The sequence below is a fragment of the Chaetura pelagica genome, unplaced genomic scaffold (genome assembly GCF_000747805.2).
Source record: "Chaetura pelagica isolate M959 unplaced genomic scaffold, ChaPel_1.0 scaffold449, whole genome shotgun sequence".
Taxonomy (NCBI): Eukaryota; Metazoa; Chordata; class Aves; order Apodiformes; family Apodidae; genus Chaetura; species Chaetura pelagica.
The window spans coordinates 265773-284109 of NW_009954418.1; the positions used below are offsets into that span (position 1 = coordinate 265773).

The 18337-nt window shown below is 38.0% G+C and overlaps 1 protein-coding gene across 1 annotated transcript in view; it reads right to left on the bottom strand.

The window, feature by feature from the left end:
- Positions 1-18337, bottom strand: part of ESRP2 (epithelial splicing regulatory protein 2) — a 43659-nt gene that overhangs the window by 7776 nt on the left and 17546 nt on the right. Inside the window, 13 exon segments of the mRNA XM_010004423.1 lie at positions 4348-4525; positions 5503-5695; positions 6938-7124; positions 7660-7881; positions 9847-10006; positions 10008-10143; positions 10674-10716; positions 10916-11048; positions 11858-11968; positions 12772-12826; positions 12948-13046; positions 13769-13883; positions 15902-16015. Of these exon segments, the coding sequence (XP_010002725.1) occupies positions 4348-4525; positions 5503-5695; positions 6938-7124; positions 7660-7881; positions 9847-10006; positions 10008-10143; positions 10674-10716; positions 10916-11048; positions 11858-11968; positions 12772-12826; positions 12948-13046; positions 13769-13883; positions 15902-16015 (1746 nt within the window).

Sequence of the window (18337 nt, forward strand, 5' to 3'; positions counted from 1 at the left end):
TCTTTCCCTTCCCTAGTCAGAAGGTGCTATGCCTGGAATTGGCATACTACATAGACTACTGGGGTATCCCTCTCACTTCAAAGCATCAGATTTCAAAAGGAACCCATAGGAATCAGAGAATACTTCTTTGTTTCAGCATGCATTTCAGAGAAAAAAGCTAATCCCTAAAAAGCCAGTAACAATGAAGCCTGCTGTCCTGATACCAGAGAGAAATGTTGTTAATGGTCTTGGAATTTAGCCATCCATCCACTTCCCTTCATTTCCTTAATACTGTTTTAGGCAAAAGCCAATCTCTTCCCTCCCCAACAATGAGTCTTGAATTATGGGTCTCTGAAGACTTGGAGGATTAATATACTGCAAAAGCTCTTTTTAGCTGCAAATAAAAGGCACCTAAGCTTAGTACAGGTTTAAAGAATAGTATTTATTTTAAGCTTCTCTTACATAAGCACACATACACAAAGAAGACCCTACATTTCCATCCTAGCCTTTTTCAGCAAATTCAAGAGTCTTTAAATAAAGCTGAGATGGTGACCATGGGCCCCAAGACCTAGTCTTCCCGTAGTTTATTTTTTTTACTAGTTCTGAATGAAACATCCTACTATACTTCTACACAACTTACCTACATAGCAAGTCTGCTTTCTAAGAACTAATCCACATGGTCTCTTTCAGGCAGACATGAGTTCACTTTACATTCATCCAAGAAACAGGGCAACTACTAAATGCATCCTGAATCCTGGCTGAGAGTTGTGAACTAGCTTTTGGTCAGCTAAGACCACGGGCACAGTTACATTGCATCTATTTGTACATAAACCTAATTCTTGTCAGAATACCAACTCTGTCAGCATCAGCAACAAACCTGTGTTTTCCTAAGAAAAAAAAAAGGTAATTATTGGGAGACTAGAAATACTTCTCATTGATAGTGGCAAAAGGTATGCTTCTGATATGCACAAAAACCTTCACATAAATCCATCACCTGACTACTACACCTGTTCCTTCCTTATTTACTTGATTTCTCTCACTGCTTCCATAACTGTGCTGAGTGATGGCCCAAAGGAACACTGAGAAGTCTGTTGCATATAACTACTATTTTTGCTACTTCTTTCTTACACTTTTCCCCATAGGATCTGACATATTAATGATTTTTAATTCTAGAAGGGTCTCTTCACAATCACATTTTTCAGATTCTAAAGGAAGTTTCCTGTAAACATCCACAGATCCCTTACTTCAACATAACATCCAAAGAACAGCATCTGCTGAGCAGCTGGTGTTTTAGCACATCTCAAAGAAATTACTGACATCCTATCTAAATTGTATGGTGGAGTTTTTTGTTGTGGTTTTGATTGTTTTGGTTTTGGTTGTTGTTGTCACTTTTTAAAGTATCCTTTAGTTATGTATCCAGTATATGACTAGAGTAAAATCAATTACCCTGTTGCATTATAGTATAACTAAAAAACAGTTTAACATTAATTACTTACTGAATCAGAGAGCACCAATACTAGCTCTGTTGAAGATTACAGCACACTGTGACATTATTCAGGAAGATGATGGGGAAGATTACCATCTTCAAGATTTACTCAAAATTCTTTCAAGATTTTTCAAGATTGTTCAATGTTAAGATACATTAAACACATGCAAGCTGGAAGGAATCTTCAACAAGAAAAACAAGAAAGCAGAACTACAAGAAGAAATCAAGCTGCCACTTGAACCACTAAACGAGAGGCTAATGCTGATCAAATTACAGAAAAATTAAAAAGCTGATCTGCAGATGTCTACTTTATTTATTATTATAAGCATGTACTGATGTTGAGACCAGCTTGTTGAAGCCCATGGTAAGCAAAGTATCTCTTAAGAGGCAGGTCTGGTATGAAAGGTGCTTTCACTTAAATAGCAGTATGTGCATACATGCAATTTACAGAGCCCATGAAGACTGAAGGACAAAAACAGAAGAGAATTAAGCAAGAACTAAAACTTAAAACCTCTTCCTTGTAGACAAAGACATAAAAAGACAAAAAAAATCACCCTTCAATCTCAGCATCTCCAATCTGGTTCCCAGAACACCCACATTGAGGCCCATTGAACACCAACATCAATTAGTTATACAGAGATTAAAACCATGCCCAAACCACTGACAATTATTAGGGGCTCACTTTATAAACAAGCAGAAGCATCGTGCAATAAATCCTTGGGGAGCAGTAGAAAATGAAAAAATAATGTGAGGAGAGAGGAGAGGGGAGAAAAAAAGAAAAAAAAATAAATTAGTTATCGCTCCAGAGGCATAATATTGTCCCAGGACAGTAAGTCACCACCTCTTTTTTCCCCTGAAGGAATGAGTGAGTATAAAACTAGCATTACCACATGCGGGATTCCAAGAACAATTCAAAATAATTCCTTGGCTCCTTTATAAGATACTGAACACGATCTCATTTGGACAACATCTTCTAAAGAAATCAAAGAGGTCACCAATTTAATAACAATAACTGATGATGACAGGTGGTTGCAGCAGAAGAATATATCTTTCACCTTGTGGCAAAATTTCTATTAATTTGAGACACTAACTGTGCAATACAAACACTGCAAACTGCTCTCCAAATGCAGAAACAAGGCAAAGGGCAAATTCAGCACCAGACACAAAGTCCAGCTTCACCAAACTGCAGATTTAGTGGAAGACAGAGCTACTAGACATTGTCACGGACCTGTTTGATGCAGAGACAGGTCCAGGTCACATTTTTCAATGGGGCATTTATATTTCTAGCTGACTTTTAACTTAGAAAATAATCTTCCGCACTTAAGGTTTTAATATACCCACCATTCATCCACCAAGAGCTCCCAGTCAGTTGAAAAGTAAAAACCAAACAAAAATGTAAAATATCAATGGCTAACAGATAAATGATTACTACTGTTTGTCTAGAAATCATGAAAGTCGCAAGTGATTGCATTTGGTTTCAACACTGAAAACATATATTGAAGAAAATGTCCTGAAATATGTGAAATTCAGTTTCTTTTTCATGTTGTCAAAATTCACTACATTTTTTATAAACTAAACTTCAATGTTTTCCACTGAAAAACCAAGTACGTGAAACCACTTTCAAACATAAATGTAATATTTGACAAGAAGCCACAACAGGTAGAGCACTGTATCTTCCCAATACTCAAAAGATCCATTTAAGCATCTGTTCTCAGTCTACATTCATTTACATAGTAGGCTTCTGCCTTACAAATCAAAGCCCATTGTTGTCCTCTAAGAATCTTAAAGAAAGAAAACAAGCACACATAGCATGCCCAAATGTTTCATATTAACTGCTGCAATGCATTACGAAGACTCCATCTGCATCTTACCCTGTAGCAATACCACTGTTATCCAACTTACAGAATTTTGAAGCATAAACACTCAAAAACAGTCTTCTTTTCACACGTACCACTTGAACAGTGGTTTGAAACCCACTAAGACAATTTTAAGTCAGGGCTTCTGAGTAATACCAAAATGCAGATTTGGTATTTGTGTAAGTGCTGTATTCACAGAAGTCAAATACTCACCAGAACACACCATAATAAATTACCTTTCCTTTTAGCAAACATGATGAAAAAAACACAAATATAGATACAATATCCTCTGAGGTGAAAGGAAGAAGACGTGAAAAGACCCGTTCCATGAATTCAAATAAATGCTGCTGGAGAAAAACATTTTTACATGGTGTTTTGTTTTTTTTTTAATGTTCCTCAAGAAGATTTGTTTCTATGTGTTTTGCTCACAGATAGAGCATTGAATCAGAACACAGTGAAAGAAGTTACCTATAGCACATAGAATATCTGCTAATCAGTATAAAATGGTTTGGGAAATACAGTTTTCCTTTAGTTTGCTATGTCGTGCAGCTTTGCCTGTAAGCAAAATAATTACACCTTTGAGAGAGTGTCTGACAGATTCATCTGTCTTTTCCAAGCAAGTCACCACACCTGCCTCAAAATTGCCCTCAGGAGACTTTAACACTTAAGTCTTGAAGGTCAAAGACTGACCCTACCTATAGCTCCCACCAAAAAGTGGCCAGGACTGAAAGCTTTTGGCAGCTCTCAGCTTCCTCTGGCACCCTCACTAACACTAGGGGTCTGACTAATCTTCAAACTCAAACCCGAACCCTAAACACTAAATCACAGCTTTCAAATTAGGATATGTTTATTATATAAGAAATAAGGCTAATTGTGTATTACACTTCAGTCTGCCAGTCAAATACACAACCCTGAGCTTGCACACTTCTTCAGCAGTTTCCAAAAGCACTCATTTGCTCAGTTTGATCCCCACTGACTTACTCAGAGGTCCAAACACAATATCAAGGAGGGGGACTGCATACTAACCTGGTACCCCTGGAAGAAACTGAGTATCTCCTTCATTCCTGTGTTATATGGCAAGCCTTGCATACGGACTAATGCTCCAGGCTGGGGCAGGATCGGAGTGTGGGTGGCAGTGGCAGCAGCAGCTACAGCTCCTGGAGGAGCTGCAATATACCCCACTGTGGTAGGGGATACTGGAGGACTGAAAGAGAAAGAGGGGCAAAATTGTTAGGAAACCAAATAAAAGGTTTTAGTACTCAAAACAGGCAAAGACTAAACTGAAAATGTCAGCTTTGGAATAAGCTCAAAGAACTCAAAAATAAGCAGCCCTGATGTGGACTGCTCTGTGGACTTTCTTAATTTGTCTTCAGCATCTGATAATTTATTTTTAAAGAAAGGAGGGAAAGGAAAATAGCCAACATTTGTAGTTGAAGACAAAGAATGGCATTTGTTATTTCACAGGGGAGAAGAAAAATATTAGCTGCAGATGACTTGTTCTAAGATTGTTAATAAAACCACATAGAAGTGGAAGGAAAAATCATAGTATGAAAAGCAGGCACAGGCCCAAATCTGGCACTTCTGTATCACAAAACAGTGAGTAAAGTAGCATCTCTGGTTAGGGCTTGTCTAGCAATTTACCAGATACTCAGGCTAGTAAGTGCCACGAGCACTCACAATGACTGCTACAATGCTATTTCCCCATGGATCCAAGTAGACAGATACTATCTGTGGGAACGAAGAAGTTGGAGACCTGCTTCATTTCCATATGTAAAGTGTTCTTTGGTCTCACTGATATAAGAAATCAAACCTAGTATAAATCTATGATGAATCTTTTGGTATGGAAACAGTTTTCTAAGTACAAGAACAAACTCAGGGATAAGGGTAGAGGCACATATTGACATAGCTTCTCACTCAGCCAAGAAACAGCACCGCCTTCATGACATTGCCTCAGTGCCAAAAACACTGTTAAATATTAGACCAACATTATCATGAGAGTCAAACAGGACCTACTGAAAAGCTGAATTTCATTACAAGGCCACAGAGAAACAGTTAAAATGGCTGCTGTCCCTGCTGATGAACACCAGGTTCCCAGGACTATCAACACCAAGTGCAAATTCAAGAGCTATTCACAGCTGACTGAAATGGAATGTCCAGAGAAGCAGCTAAGTCTAGTGTTACCTGGGATAGTAAGCTGTGTAATTCATGTAAAGCTGAGCAGCCTGAGCTGGGTAGTAGGTAACTGCTGGAGGAGCAGCTGTGGAGGCCTGGGGAGTCCTGGTGGTTGGCAAGAGGGCTTGTGGCTGGTACAGCGCTGCCTCAGCTGGGATCACAGCTGCTGTTTGGAAAGCAGCATAAGCTGGTGGAGAAAGACCTAAAAACAAACCAGGACACAGCAACAACAACAACAAAATATCAGAATGGAGATCTCTGCTATAGGAAAGGAATTATTAATTTCCAACGAGATCAATACCATCTGCCCATGATTAATGGACAATTGTGCAAAGACTGCTCTCTAGCCTCTCCCCTGGTGACCCTTGCTACATCACCACGAGTGACAACTGGGGCATTTGAAAAGAGCAATTCTTATGAGTTCACAACTCCTAGAGCTGAGCAGCCTTGTCCATATATAAGTGGAAAGTACGGAACTTCAGAGTTATTCAAAGAAAGCATAAAGCCATGTGCATAGAGAAAGCAGGCGTGCACACCAACAAACTCTCTGTTCTTTCTAACAGAAGCTGTACTCTGTGGGACACAAGTACCATAATATTAGCTACACATGGGCATCCACAACTGCTGACCATGAGTCTTCCATGCATAAGCCTCATGCAACTTCAAAAAGTATTTTTGGGATATAGCAAATAGAAAAAGAATACCCCACTAGATCGCTAGTCTGATGCATCTTGATGAAAATATACTTGATTTGTATAGGAACATTAAGTTTGTCTTGGTGTGCAGTCCAATTGCTTTTATAGACTATACTGGGCAGCTTTTTACTCTTTTGCAAATTCACATCAGCATCTGCTTTGTGATTTGGTAGTGACACTAATTAAAATGGTGAAGTTCCATTAGAGTTCCACAATAAGGTTCACTGTAATCTTAAATTAAAAAAAAATAAAAAAATCCATCCAATTTCACCACTCCATGGTTTGTTACATTATTCCAGGGGTGTCTTCTTTAAAAAAATAAGCCCATAGAGTACCTTCTCAATGCTCAAAGGCAAGATAGCAAGAGCACTCATTGGCAGCTAGAATATAGAATATCTTCCCCTTTAAAAAAAAAAAACCTCTAATTTCAAATAAGTTTCACTAGAGATAAGTCTATTGCAGAGCTCAGAAGAACAGTACACCCATAAAAAGGAAAGTGTGCAACAATTTCACTGGCAAGGCCTTGCTGCCCTCTACTCACCACCGAAAATACAATAAAAATACCTCTGATCAGTCCCAATATTGCTCAAAGGGAACAATTCCAATCTCAGCATGTTTACAGATGGATGATTATTGATCAAGGCAAAACCCAAGTCAAAAGATGAAAGGCCATAAAGCTTCAGCACCTACCACATATCAGCCTTTAGCAGCAGAGAGCAGAAGAATTGGAGACTTACATGGTAACTTACATGGCGGTGGGGATAAGCCACTACGATTTAAAGTGCCACCCATTAAAACAAAGTTCATCTCCTCTCCTGAACACTGGAATACTTCCACATAACGGTCCTTCATCATTTTTTTGTGACATTTTTGAGCCACCATAAAGGCTTTGTCAGCAGATTTCATTTGGATAAAAGCATCGCCTGATGGTCGCCCCTAGGGGAGTGAGTGAAATAATCATAAATCAATCTGTTATTAAAACACCCTAGGCACAAGAAATGCAGACAGTACTAAGATCAAATGTCTACTGAAAGTCTCTGTTGTTCTTCCTCATCTGGCAACAATGACTGACAACAATTACTTTCAGGAGCAGGAAGGCAAGACTCATGTAACCAGTGCCCAGTTAAAACAACACTACTTCCATCTTCTGCAGAAAGAAGCAGAGAATAACTTAGCATGGAAACAAAGTCTGGAGGACCTTAATCCAAATGTTGTTCAAAGCAGGTCTAACTCTCCAGTTACATCAAGCCTTCTCCACTTCAAATCTGAGCATCTCCAAGGCTGGAGATTCCACAGAATCTCTGGGAACCTGTTCAGGTGCTTAAACTAATTTCTCATCGTGATGTTTCCCTTTTCACTCAATTGGAATTTTCCTTCATGCGGTTTGCTTACATGGAACAGGTAAACTACCCCAACTTGTAACCCTGTTCAATAACTGGGAAGTTAGTCCTCCCATGCAAAATGCTCTTACCTGTTGATTAAGTACCATGTGAACTCCATGGGGCTTGATATCACCTGTGGCATCTCCCATAAATTCCAGGATGTCATCAATGCCAGCAGTGTAAGGAAGGCCTCTGAGCCGAACACAGTCACGTATGCTGCCCGTGGCAATGGAATATGGTGGAGGTATGACAGGAATGATGGGAGTTGGGAGAGTGGGAATAAGAGGTGTTGACATATATCGATTAAGTACCTGTTGGCAGAAAAAAACAGATTGATATTTACACATCAAGTCAACTCCCACTATTCTACTTCACACATTTAAATAAATCCACCTCCAACATGAGAAAAAACAAAATCCAAAACATTCTTAAATGAAGTTACTGTAAATAGTTTCCTGTTGGCATTCAAAGTTTCAAACTCAGAAGGGGAGAGAAGTCTTAAAAATTTAAATTGCTAGACTGTAATAACAGACGTTTCTTGTATAATTTAAAAAAAAAAAGTTAAAAGCAGATTATAGTTCATTTTAAAATAACCCAAAAAGGAACATCTGAAAACTACCTTTGTACTAATAAACCAGTAATGTCACATACAGTTCTTACTTAAGGTTATTAAAAACAGTAATTTTAAAATAACAGAGTCTAGAAATAACTAATAAGTAAAAATACTACCTCTAATTAAATTATAAAACCTGACTGGTTAAGTAAGGGTGCTTGTTTTTTTAACCGGAGTGCTCATCTCCAAGTTTGGGGTTTCTAGAAGGGGGGTGGGAGGGGTGGGGAAGAAAGAAAGAATAAAAGAAAAAGGACTAAGAAGTATAAGAACCATGATCTCAACATTTCATTTTCTCTTGACTCATTCCCAAATGACAAAGCAAACATAAATTGCCATTGAGGCCTACTACTGAAAAACATATTTGGTGGTGATTATCAGAAATAAAGAAACACATTCCACTGAAAGAGTTAGCAAAATAGAGATTGCAAAGCTTTAGTTTTGTCAATAATGATTCAGCCCAGGGAGTTTGTCTCAACAGAAGCCTTGTTTCAAGAATCTACTTGTAGCACTTTTCAGGCCAGAAACCTTCTCCCTCATTTGTGTATAGAAGATTACAATTACTTTGTACCAACACCAAGTAGATGAGAGGTGGCTTTACCTCTTGTAATTACTCAAACAAGTAGCCTGTAATTCCCTAAAAAGTCATCTCTTGCTCAAGCAGCAAAAAAGAATCAGGGTGTCACCCAAGACAGCTGTCAGAGAAAGAAGTAAGGACATACTGATAGAATATGTTTTATCCAGGTATCCCTAGCAGAAGTGATAGCAAAGACATGGTCACTGTGACAGACCATGCCATTTCACTTAGTCTTCACAATACACATACCAGATTCTTGAATTTCCTAATCTCCACATCACAGTTGCTAAAGATAAATGACAGGTACACAAGTGTGAATATTCCTTCCCATGTCTCATCCCTTCTATGGAAAAGACTTCTCATGTTGCATACATTGAAACAGTAACTGTACTAAGTTTTTATGGCCAGTGGTTATGCAAAGACCAGATAAAATATCACAATGGTTCCTTTTGGCATTATCAGTCTAGAAAGATTCTGTCAGGCAGAAAAAAAAAAAAAAGGTGATCTATTTTTCACAGGCTTGAGTTGCTGGTGCCAAAATAAACTGGTTTCTCAGTTTAAGAAATAGATAGGTATAGGGAAAATACTGAAATATATTATCTCAAGAAAAATATTTCACTTCCTTTCACCAAAAATGAGATATATCCTGGTAATTCTTAGTTTCCAATAAAGGAGTTGTAGGAAATGCTGATTTAATGCATTCAGATTTGGATTTAATGTTAGAAAACCTGCAGATGGAGACCAGAACTTAAAGACAACATTGCAGATTTTCCAGAAGAGTTACTATAGTACTATCAATCCAGTATACTTTTAGAATTATTTTTGTGATTTCAGTCAACTTATAAGTAGAAGAAAATTATCCAACTATTTTTAATTTACAATCTGAGGGATGTTAAAAAAACCTCAACAAGCAGTGGCAGTTAAAAATAACAATTTTCCATGCCAATCAGGAAGCACATATTGCCCTTTGTAGAGCTTGACATCTTGTATAGAATAGACTTTCATGGTTGTCTACAACATATTCGTATGCAAGCATTAGAATAAATGTTTTAACAATTAAGTTTTGAGCCTCAGAGCTCATATTACAACCTGCTGGACTTCTGCAGCTGTGCTCCTGAAGAGTTCAATGTAACGTTTTCCAAGTATTTCTTTGTGCTTTTTAAGTGCATTCTGAGCATATTCTTCACAGGAAAATAACACAAATGCATCTCCTGTGGGCCTGCCATCTGGGTACTTGACAAAAAAAAACTTTCCCTCCTGTGACTGGGCACTCTGGCCCCAGGAACCCCAAGACATCCTCCTGAGTAGCAGTGAATGGAAGGCCTCTCATCCGGATGATAACTTGATTCTCCTTCGATAAGAACTGAGCCACTTCATTGGAGGTGCCTGGCAGAAAGATAACAAACAGTCAGCCAACAATATATGGTCATGCTGGTCTGTCAGTTCCATAGGATGCAGGAACGGCAAAACTTCAAGGAGCTATACAGGAGGTAAGTAGATAGCAACAAACCCACAGAAGACCTGAGATGCTACTAACTTGTAGTAGCCTGTTTTGAAGTGAACCTCCCTTACCCCGAACGCTTTGTATTTTAATGAAATTGGAGCCAAGCTGAGATTAGTGCTAATTTATACAAGGCACACAGATGCTTCCACCGCAAAGGATCATCTTCCTCCCATACACCAAGACCTGTCTGTGAACATCACAGCCCAGATGCTCACAGCTCAAATTCAACCACGTGAAACCAGAATTTGACAGGGCCAAGCATTCTTGGAAGGCAAAACAGGAAAAGCTACTTCATTATCTGTTTGTGTTCTCAGCCAAGGGGAAAAAAAATAAAAAAAATAAAAAAAAATCAACCAGAACTACACCCTTATGAACTTCAGAAATTACACTGAACTACTACAGCATCACTTACCTCCTGCAATTTTTAAGAACTCTTCCCCAGTTGCTTTGTAAACCTGAAAAAGAGAAAAAAATAAACCACACATGAAAACTACAACGTTCAACTCTAAAAGACACATACTCTTTCACATATGACAGAATTGTGTTTTGGTAAAGTATTTGGAAAAACAGAAGCGAGTTTGTTCTTATTTAACACTGCAGTCTAAAATACTCCAGTTGCTCTCCAAAGATTTGTTTCAAGTCACTACTTTTTACCTCAATGTATCTGCTGCCCATGTGATGCTTGTGTCTTTCCAGTGCGAGATCTCTCTGTTCAGAATTGACAAACCGAACCAACGCCTCCCCATTTCTTCTTCCTTGAGCATTCAGACAAAGAGCCACACCACCTCTGGAAGGTAAAATCACCAAAAATGAACTTAGTTTGAATACTTAAAGCACATAATAAACAACAGTGTAAGACTAGAGAAATCAGGCTTTAACACCGAGCTTACACACGGAAAAAGAAATAGCTACTACACATAATTTAATGTCCTGTTTAATGTAACAAATTATAATGCAGAATCTGCTTCAGTGAGATCTTTGGTCTCATGTTGTTCATCTCCTTCTCAATTTCTATGCAGATACAAGTTTGCAAGCCCTTCCTATCATCTCAGAGATGCAGACTGATTTTCCTCATACCTCTAAATAAGAAAAAAAAATATTTTCTGTGTTGAGAATCTGGAACATATATGAAGTGACAGGTATGCTAAATTAAACATACTCTCTCTATACATATGCACAGAGACGTACACACAGTCCTATGACAATCTCTTCAAAGAAGCACTTGGAGGTTTCTGAATTTGGCCTGTTTGGGAGGTACAGCAGAATATTGAAGAGCTGGCACTAAACCAAAGCTTCTAGTATATCTTGGACTCTTCCTTGAATAATGGAATAAGAGGTACTAGCAATAAATGAACTTGAGTTGGCTTTCAACTAAGTCTCTTTTCTTCTTTACACACTTCAGAATTCTTTATTGCATGCCTGAGGCTGGTAAAACTGTTCAGTTATTGTGACCATGGGTGGGAAGAGGCCAGGGTGGGGAAAGACAGTAGAAATGAGGACTCCAGAGGAGGGTGTAGGAGATGCATGTTAAACAAATATTAAAAGAACTTGATAATAAAGGAAGTGCTAAGGCAAGACAAATTCTTAGTATCTCACTTGGCAATGTTGAGTCCTTTGAAAAATCGAGCAATATCCTGGTCTGAAGACTGCCATGGCAAACCTCTGGCACGTATCACTGTCTCACTGTCCACTGTTTCAGATTTACTACTGCACAGAGAGAAGAGGAAAAAAAAAAAAGGCAAATTAACCTTTAATCCAGGTTTTTCATTATCTTACCAAATTTGTTTGCCACAAATTTAACTTGTAAATCAGCAGTATATTTGCTGCTGAGACTCTTCTGATTTTGTTATGCACTTCAATAAAGAGAGGAGAGGTAAGTGGGATAATTCTTTTGCATACAAAATGCACTGTGTTGCCACCTCATTGCAGTTCCTTAAAAAAAAAAATAAAAAAAATAGGAGGACTGTCTCAAAGTGAAGTAATAAAGGTACTACACTAATTTTATTTGAAAGATCTAACAATCCAACATAGATAGTTACAAGGCAGTCATAAATTTGAACACGTATTATATATGCTTAACACAGTTCATTCTCTAGTATTTGGAAACAAAGAACCTTCTGTTTGTTCTCTCCCTAACCCCAATATGCAATGCAGCATATTAGACCACTCTTCAGAAGCAGCCTGTAGTTCAGCTGCATATGGGGTGCACCAGCCATTATTGCTGTTGACTTAGGGAAAGTTCACAAATATTTCTTCACCACTGGGTAAGATAAGTCAGCCTCACTGCCATGCAAAACAGAAGCTAGAGAACAAAGAGCATTTAACTTGCAGTGACTTTAAAGAGACAGACTAAAGTACAGCATTTAACATACCAGCTCTAGTCTGCTCCTGCTAGACTGTTACAGTTCTCAGGAGCCAACCTACTTTCACAGTGACCATGGGGATATATTCACAATCTTTCCTTGCTGTACCCAAGACTCATCTTTTGGTTGTAAAATAAGGGCACTTACCAAGGACCTGTTTCATACTTGTATTTCACAGTTTCAGGCTCAGTAAATACTTGATCTGCAACAAAACAGGAAGTTTAAATATAACCAGGGGCAGAGGCTACTTAAGAATGACAGTATCACTGCCAATCCTTACAGAAAAGCAAGATTTCAGTATTCTGTATAAGTAATTCACTTACTACAACTTTCAGAGAGCATGCTGAAAATGATAGCCACCATGGTTTTCACTTGCCACACGCCAAAGTCCTCCTCTGTTTCATCTGTCCCTAAGCCTAGATCTAAACAGGTGATTATAGAAAATAACAGACTTGTGCAACCATTTGTAAACAAGTCATAAGGCTTTCCTGATATTAACACAGAACTGGTAATCAAATTTACTGGTCTTAGCAGGGACACATGGCCATTAGAATTAGACATTTGTCACTCTGCTCATAAACTAGTTAATATTCACTTTAATGGTCAACATTCTGAAAAGTATTGATAACTTACACAATTTCAGAGTTAACGGTGAAAAAAAAAGCAGCTGTCATTTCAAACATAACTGGACTTTAACCACATTCAGCGGGATCACAAAAATCCTCCTAGAACATAGATGTAGAGTGTTGGGGGTTTTTGGGATTGTTCTTTTTGGTTTGAACTCAGTTCAGTCAGGTCCGTACAAGAGAACTATTACTATCTGCAAACAGTAGAAGCTTGCAGGCCTTTTGGTGATGAAAAGGCCCATTGACAGCTAAGCCTTTCCTTTAAGATCAGGTATCAATACAAGTGATGTTTTTCTTTTGTGCATTTACTAAATATGGTTTAACTCAGCGTTGGACCCAAATTGGAAAAAAAATTCAAATTACAGGCAGAGCCACTTGACACAGACTTGAGCAAAAATTCCTTCTATTTTACCTGGGAGCTTTTAAAACTCATGTCTTAGTTTAGAAGAACAAAACCCAGAGTGAAAACCTAAGGAAGTGTAGTTGATTCTGATGTAAAAGGTGTAGGAAAAGGATACATTCTGCCATGGTCTTGATAGTCTGATCTTTCACGGCGGCTGAACTAGGGTAGCAAGTGTGAAATTCTTTGCGCAGATCATAAAAGGAATAGAAGCAGTCTGACAGCAGGAAGTTCTGCAAGGAAGGCAAAAAGTTTGTTTTGTACACACCATTCCTTAAACTCCATTTAATATTTTTGGACTGAATGAGACAGTCTCAATGAAAAAAAATAAAAATCACATAGTTACATGTCATCAACTTGTCTGTGATAGACCAGTTTAGTCTCTTTGTAACACAGTTCAAATTCCACAGCCTTTACAGAATTAGAGCTCTAGATGAGCAAACCCAAATAGCTTCTGAGAGGCAGACCTGTGCGAAACAGCTAGAGATAGTTGAGGATGGGGAAAAAAATAGATATATCTAGGTTTTGCTGTTTTATTAACACTCCCATTTAAGATACTATATCTTCTCTTTTGTGGCTGCACTGAAAAGCAGTATTGTACCAAAACATGATAACAAAGTTTAAATAAATATTGTTACAGTGTACAAAATAATCTTCCAGCAACTGAAAGACATTTATTCATTACTGCTGTGTATTGTATAAGAACTTTAATTATATAATACTATTAAGCAAAATTTTAATCAGCCCTTCACTTAGACATTAGCTTATTTTTTCAAGGAATAAAACAAACAATTCTGGTCTAATTCACTACTTACTCTTTCACACTCTCCAACTGTTTTACTATACAGAAGTTTAACTTCAGTCTAGCCAAACAGCACCCACCTTTGTAAATTAATAATTAAGAAAAGTCACAAAGTAATACCTTCTAAGAATGGTAGGAATAGCAAGAGCTAAGCTCTGAGGCTTACTAACATTTGAGATGTAGGTAGGAATAAACTTTCACATATTGAAGAAGTATTGAAGAAGAAAAATGGAAAAAAGAGAGAGAAATGCAGTATTAAGAGACTCAACACTTGATCAGATCTATTTCTTGATCTGCTATAGACAATTACTTCTTCCACAACACTACAGTGTTTGTTTTGGTTCATTTGTTTCAAGAGGGAATAAAGGAATTGTCCAAAAAAAAAAAAGTACTATCATGTTTGAATGTGTTAAATATCATTCCTGTTCCCTTATTTATTTCATCTCTACCTAAACATATAATTTTCATTAAAAGTCACAGTGTTTTGTTTTAATAGAACACAAATGTCAAATGAATATTTGTAGAAACTCAGTTAAATATCATTCCTGTTCCCTTATTTATTTCATCTCTACCTAAACATATAATTTTCATTAAAAGTCACAGTGTTTTGTTTTAATAGAACACAAATGTCAAATGAATATTTGTAGAAACTCAGCATTAGCCAATACCCTTATATAGAGAAAAAAATACAGCTGATCTGTCAACTCTTTCCATGTCAGCAGCTCCCATTCCTGTGGTGTTTCTGCAGACCCTGCCAAGCAGGATAACTCAAGAGCCACCACCCTGCACAAAGGCAAGATCCTTCTCCCTGTGCAAGGCAGCCTGCTGTAAGCCCTTGTAGGAACTTGAAGTGGAAACTGCTGCATCATGCAGGAGCAGCAAATAGCTGTAAGCTCATGTGGGAGCAGCAAATAGCTGCAGCACTACTTCCAGCTAAATAAATGCAGATGACAAACCACTGTCATTCTGCAGGGCAAGTCACTGTCCATGTGTTTACTTTACACAGGACATTGACACATGGCTCCTACCAATTTCAGATCTTGGTAGAAACCTGTGGCTTTGCAAAGGACTCATGGTTTAACTCCAGCCTAAACAAAGCAATAGTTTTCCATGAACTCTGCTGAGGTCACACCTGTGCCTTTGCTTCCATTTCTTGAGACACAGAGTTCAAAGTACTTGTATTGTTCTTGTGTCTATCCTGTCTTTCCTAATTTCATTACACTCATCTGGGAGTCCTCAAGTACAGTAGCTGACTTCCAAAAGCAAGTGCCAAGAACTACTTCTCTGTTACTCAGGGCTGAGACAGGGAGGGGATAATCTCAAATATTCTTGGAAAACTACAGTTCCCAGGGTTGAATTGTGATGCTAATTTCAAACTCACATAAGCTATTTTCTTTGATGTGCTTAAAAAACAGCACATGCCCTTCTGCATCAGTTTTGATCTCATACCTTCTTAGATGTTTCTGGGTGGAGGACTTGTCGAATGAGTAGCTGGCCATCACTGCAGAGTGTGTAAGAACTCCTTCCAAGTACTTTCAAATCACTGGACACCAGCTGACTAAACTGAAAAATAAAGTGATAAATGTCATGGTACTAAGTGATACAAATAACTCCATAAAATGAGCAGTTACCATTGTTAGGCCACTTTTTTTTTTAGAGGATAAAATACTTTGGCTATTTGTAATACCCGAGTTCATACAAAAGGTCATGGTACTAAAATGGCAATGTTCAAAAGCTGAACTGACTAAAAAAAAATTGTTTCAAGACCCATCACAATACTGGTTTTGCAATAGCTTTTCTTCACCTATGGCTCGTTTGGCTTTGGTTATGTCCTTAATAACTTCTTTGTATCCTTAATTTGAACTTCAAAAAGGAAAAAGCTACCTATCAGGATTTACTAATGTTTCAAAAGTTATATGCTAGGAGAAGCCAAAGAAATCATAGTCTAACACCTTCAAAAGTGAAATTATATTCAAGTAGGATGCAAGCCAATAAAAGTTCTTAGTAGAGAAACAATGTTATAAAGAAAGTATCACTAGACAAAACTATTCCCTGCCTGTAGGGTGGGTAACCCCCAGTAGGTTAATTCTCAAGAGAAAAGGGCTTCATCTGTCTCGTTCGATGTTAATTTCCATCCTTATACAACAGGTTCTAGCCTTTTATTACTCCACACCAGTATTAAATTCCTTGCTCGTAACAGTCAATAATACATTAAAGTACTTACATGTATCAAATCAGTAAATAGTAGCTTGTTAGGTAACTTTCAAGGGGACAAATATAATTATTCTAAGCTTCCCTCTTGATACTACTCCCTCCCAGGAAAGTATCACCTCACAAACAAAGCAATAATTAACATCATCATGCAGGAGCCACCCACTGCTCTCAGCAACAGCTCACAATTCCAAAACAACCACCCCGAAAAGCAACTTACAAGTTGATTTGAAACTTGAACAACATCTTTGTGCTGTCTTTTAAACTGTGTATGGAAGGAAAAGAGGGCTGGCTTGTTTTACTATAAACACTTCTGACACTTTTCATGGTTACAGTCTCTACTCAGGAAAGATAATGTCCTAATGATCTGATCCCACAGCTACACAGTATTCACTGTGTGAACAAAAGTTGCAGCATCTGCTTCCCAAAGGTATGGGTCCACAAGGGAGAAATGATCAAAATGAAAAATCTTTGCATGCTACCAGAACACAAACACCCTCACCTCCCAAAAAAAACACCACCGCCGCCCAAAAAAACCCACCACACAAACAAAGACAAAACAAAATAACTCCAAAGTCCTGCAGATTCAGAAAGCCAGTTTCCTCTTGATTGCTAGTTCAGGTTGTGCTCCTACCACAAGTTGAAGTCTTGAAGAATCTGAGGCTATAAAGCAAGTAATTGTTTAAGGATGATTTCAGGTCAGAAAACTGAGATCTGAGAGTGCTCAAAATACCAAAGCTGATGTGTAAACACCAGAAAAAGAAGAGAACTCCAGAGAACTCAAAAAGAACCACTTCAGAAATGCAGTTCTGGGGACTGCCACAGTCACAGACCAGAAACAAATATTCTCACCACCATAGCAGACACAAGCAGAATTGCTTTCTTACTAAATACAGCACCTCATTAGTTTCTGTTCTGATTCCATGCACAGTAAAGAGCAAATATTTGTAAAAAGGGATTGGAAATGGTGATAGGAATTAGGCTCCAGAAGGTGTATATAAGGATTTTTGCCAAAAGGATCCAAGTCTTACTGATGATCAGTAATAAAACACACCCCAAACCTTCAACTTTGTACCCTGTGCTTCTGAAGATGCACAAAAGCCCATATCAAGAGTGTAGTCAGGGAGCTATTTTGATCAGATACAAGAAGAAACCAAATACACACCATTTGAGGGAAGCAGCAAGCATATGCAGTCCCCTGCTTTACAAATAAACTTAAGAACTGTAGTTCAAAAAAATCCCCACCAAGAAAACAAAAGGAGAAAAATGTTTGGACAAGGGAGGAAATACTCAAGCCAAATAGTTTAAGTCAAGCTATTAAAACTCAAGACTGTTGCATTGAAATATTCAGTTTTTTAGATGGTGTTTCCCACACAATGTGCAGCTGATAGATACACAACACAACTGCTTTCAGAAGCCCCTGGTGACAAGACATCAAAAAGAATGAAATATTGCATAAAGACACTAAGAAGCCCAATACTCCACACATAGTAAGGTTTAAAGAAGGCATGAGAGGCAGCATTTGTTTTTATTTTAAATGGAGCCTAAGTATTTGTACTGCATATTTATTAAATGTCAGTGATAACATTCAACATCGCAAACTCATTGCAATGGGACAGTCGATGTGTCAAAACAATTCTCTACTTTTCTTACTAGAGGCTAGCAGCTTAAAGT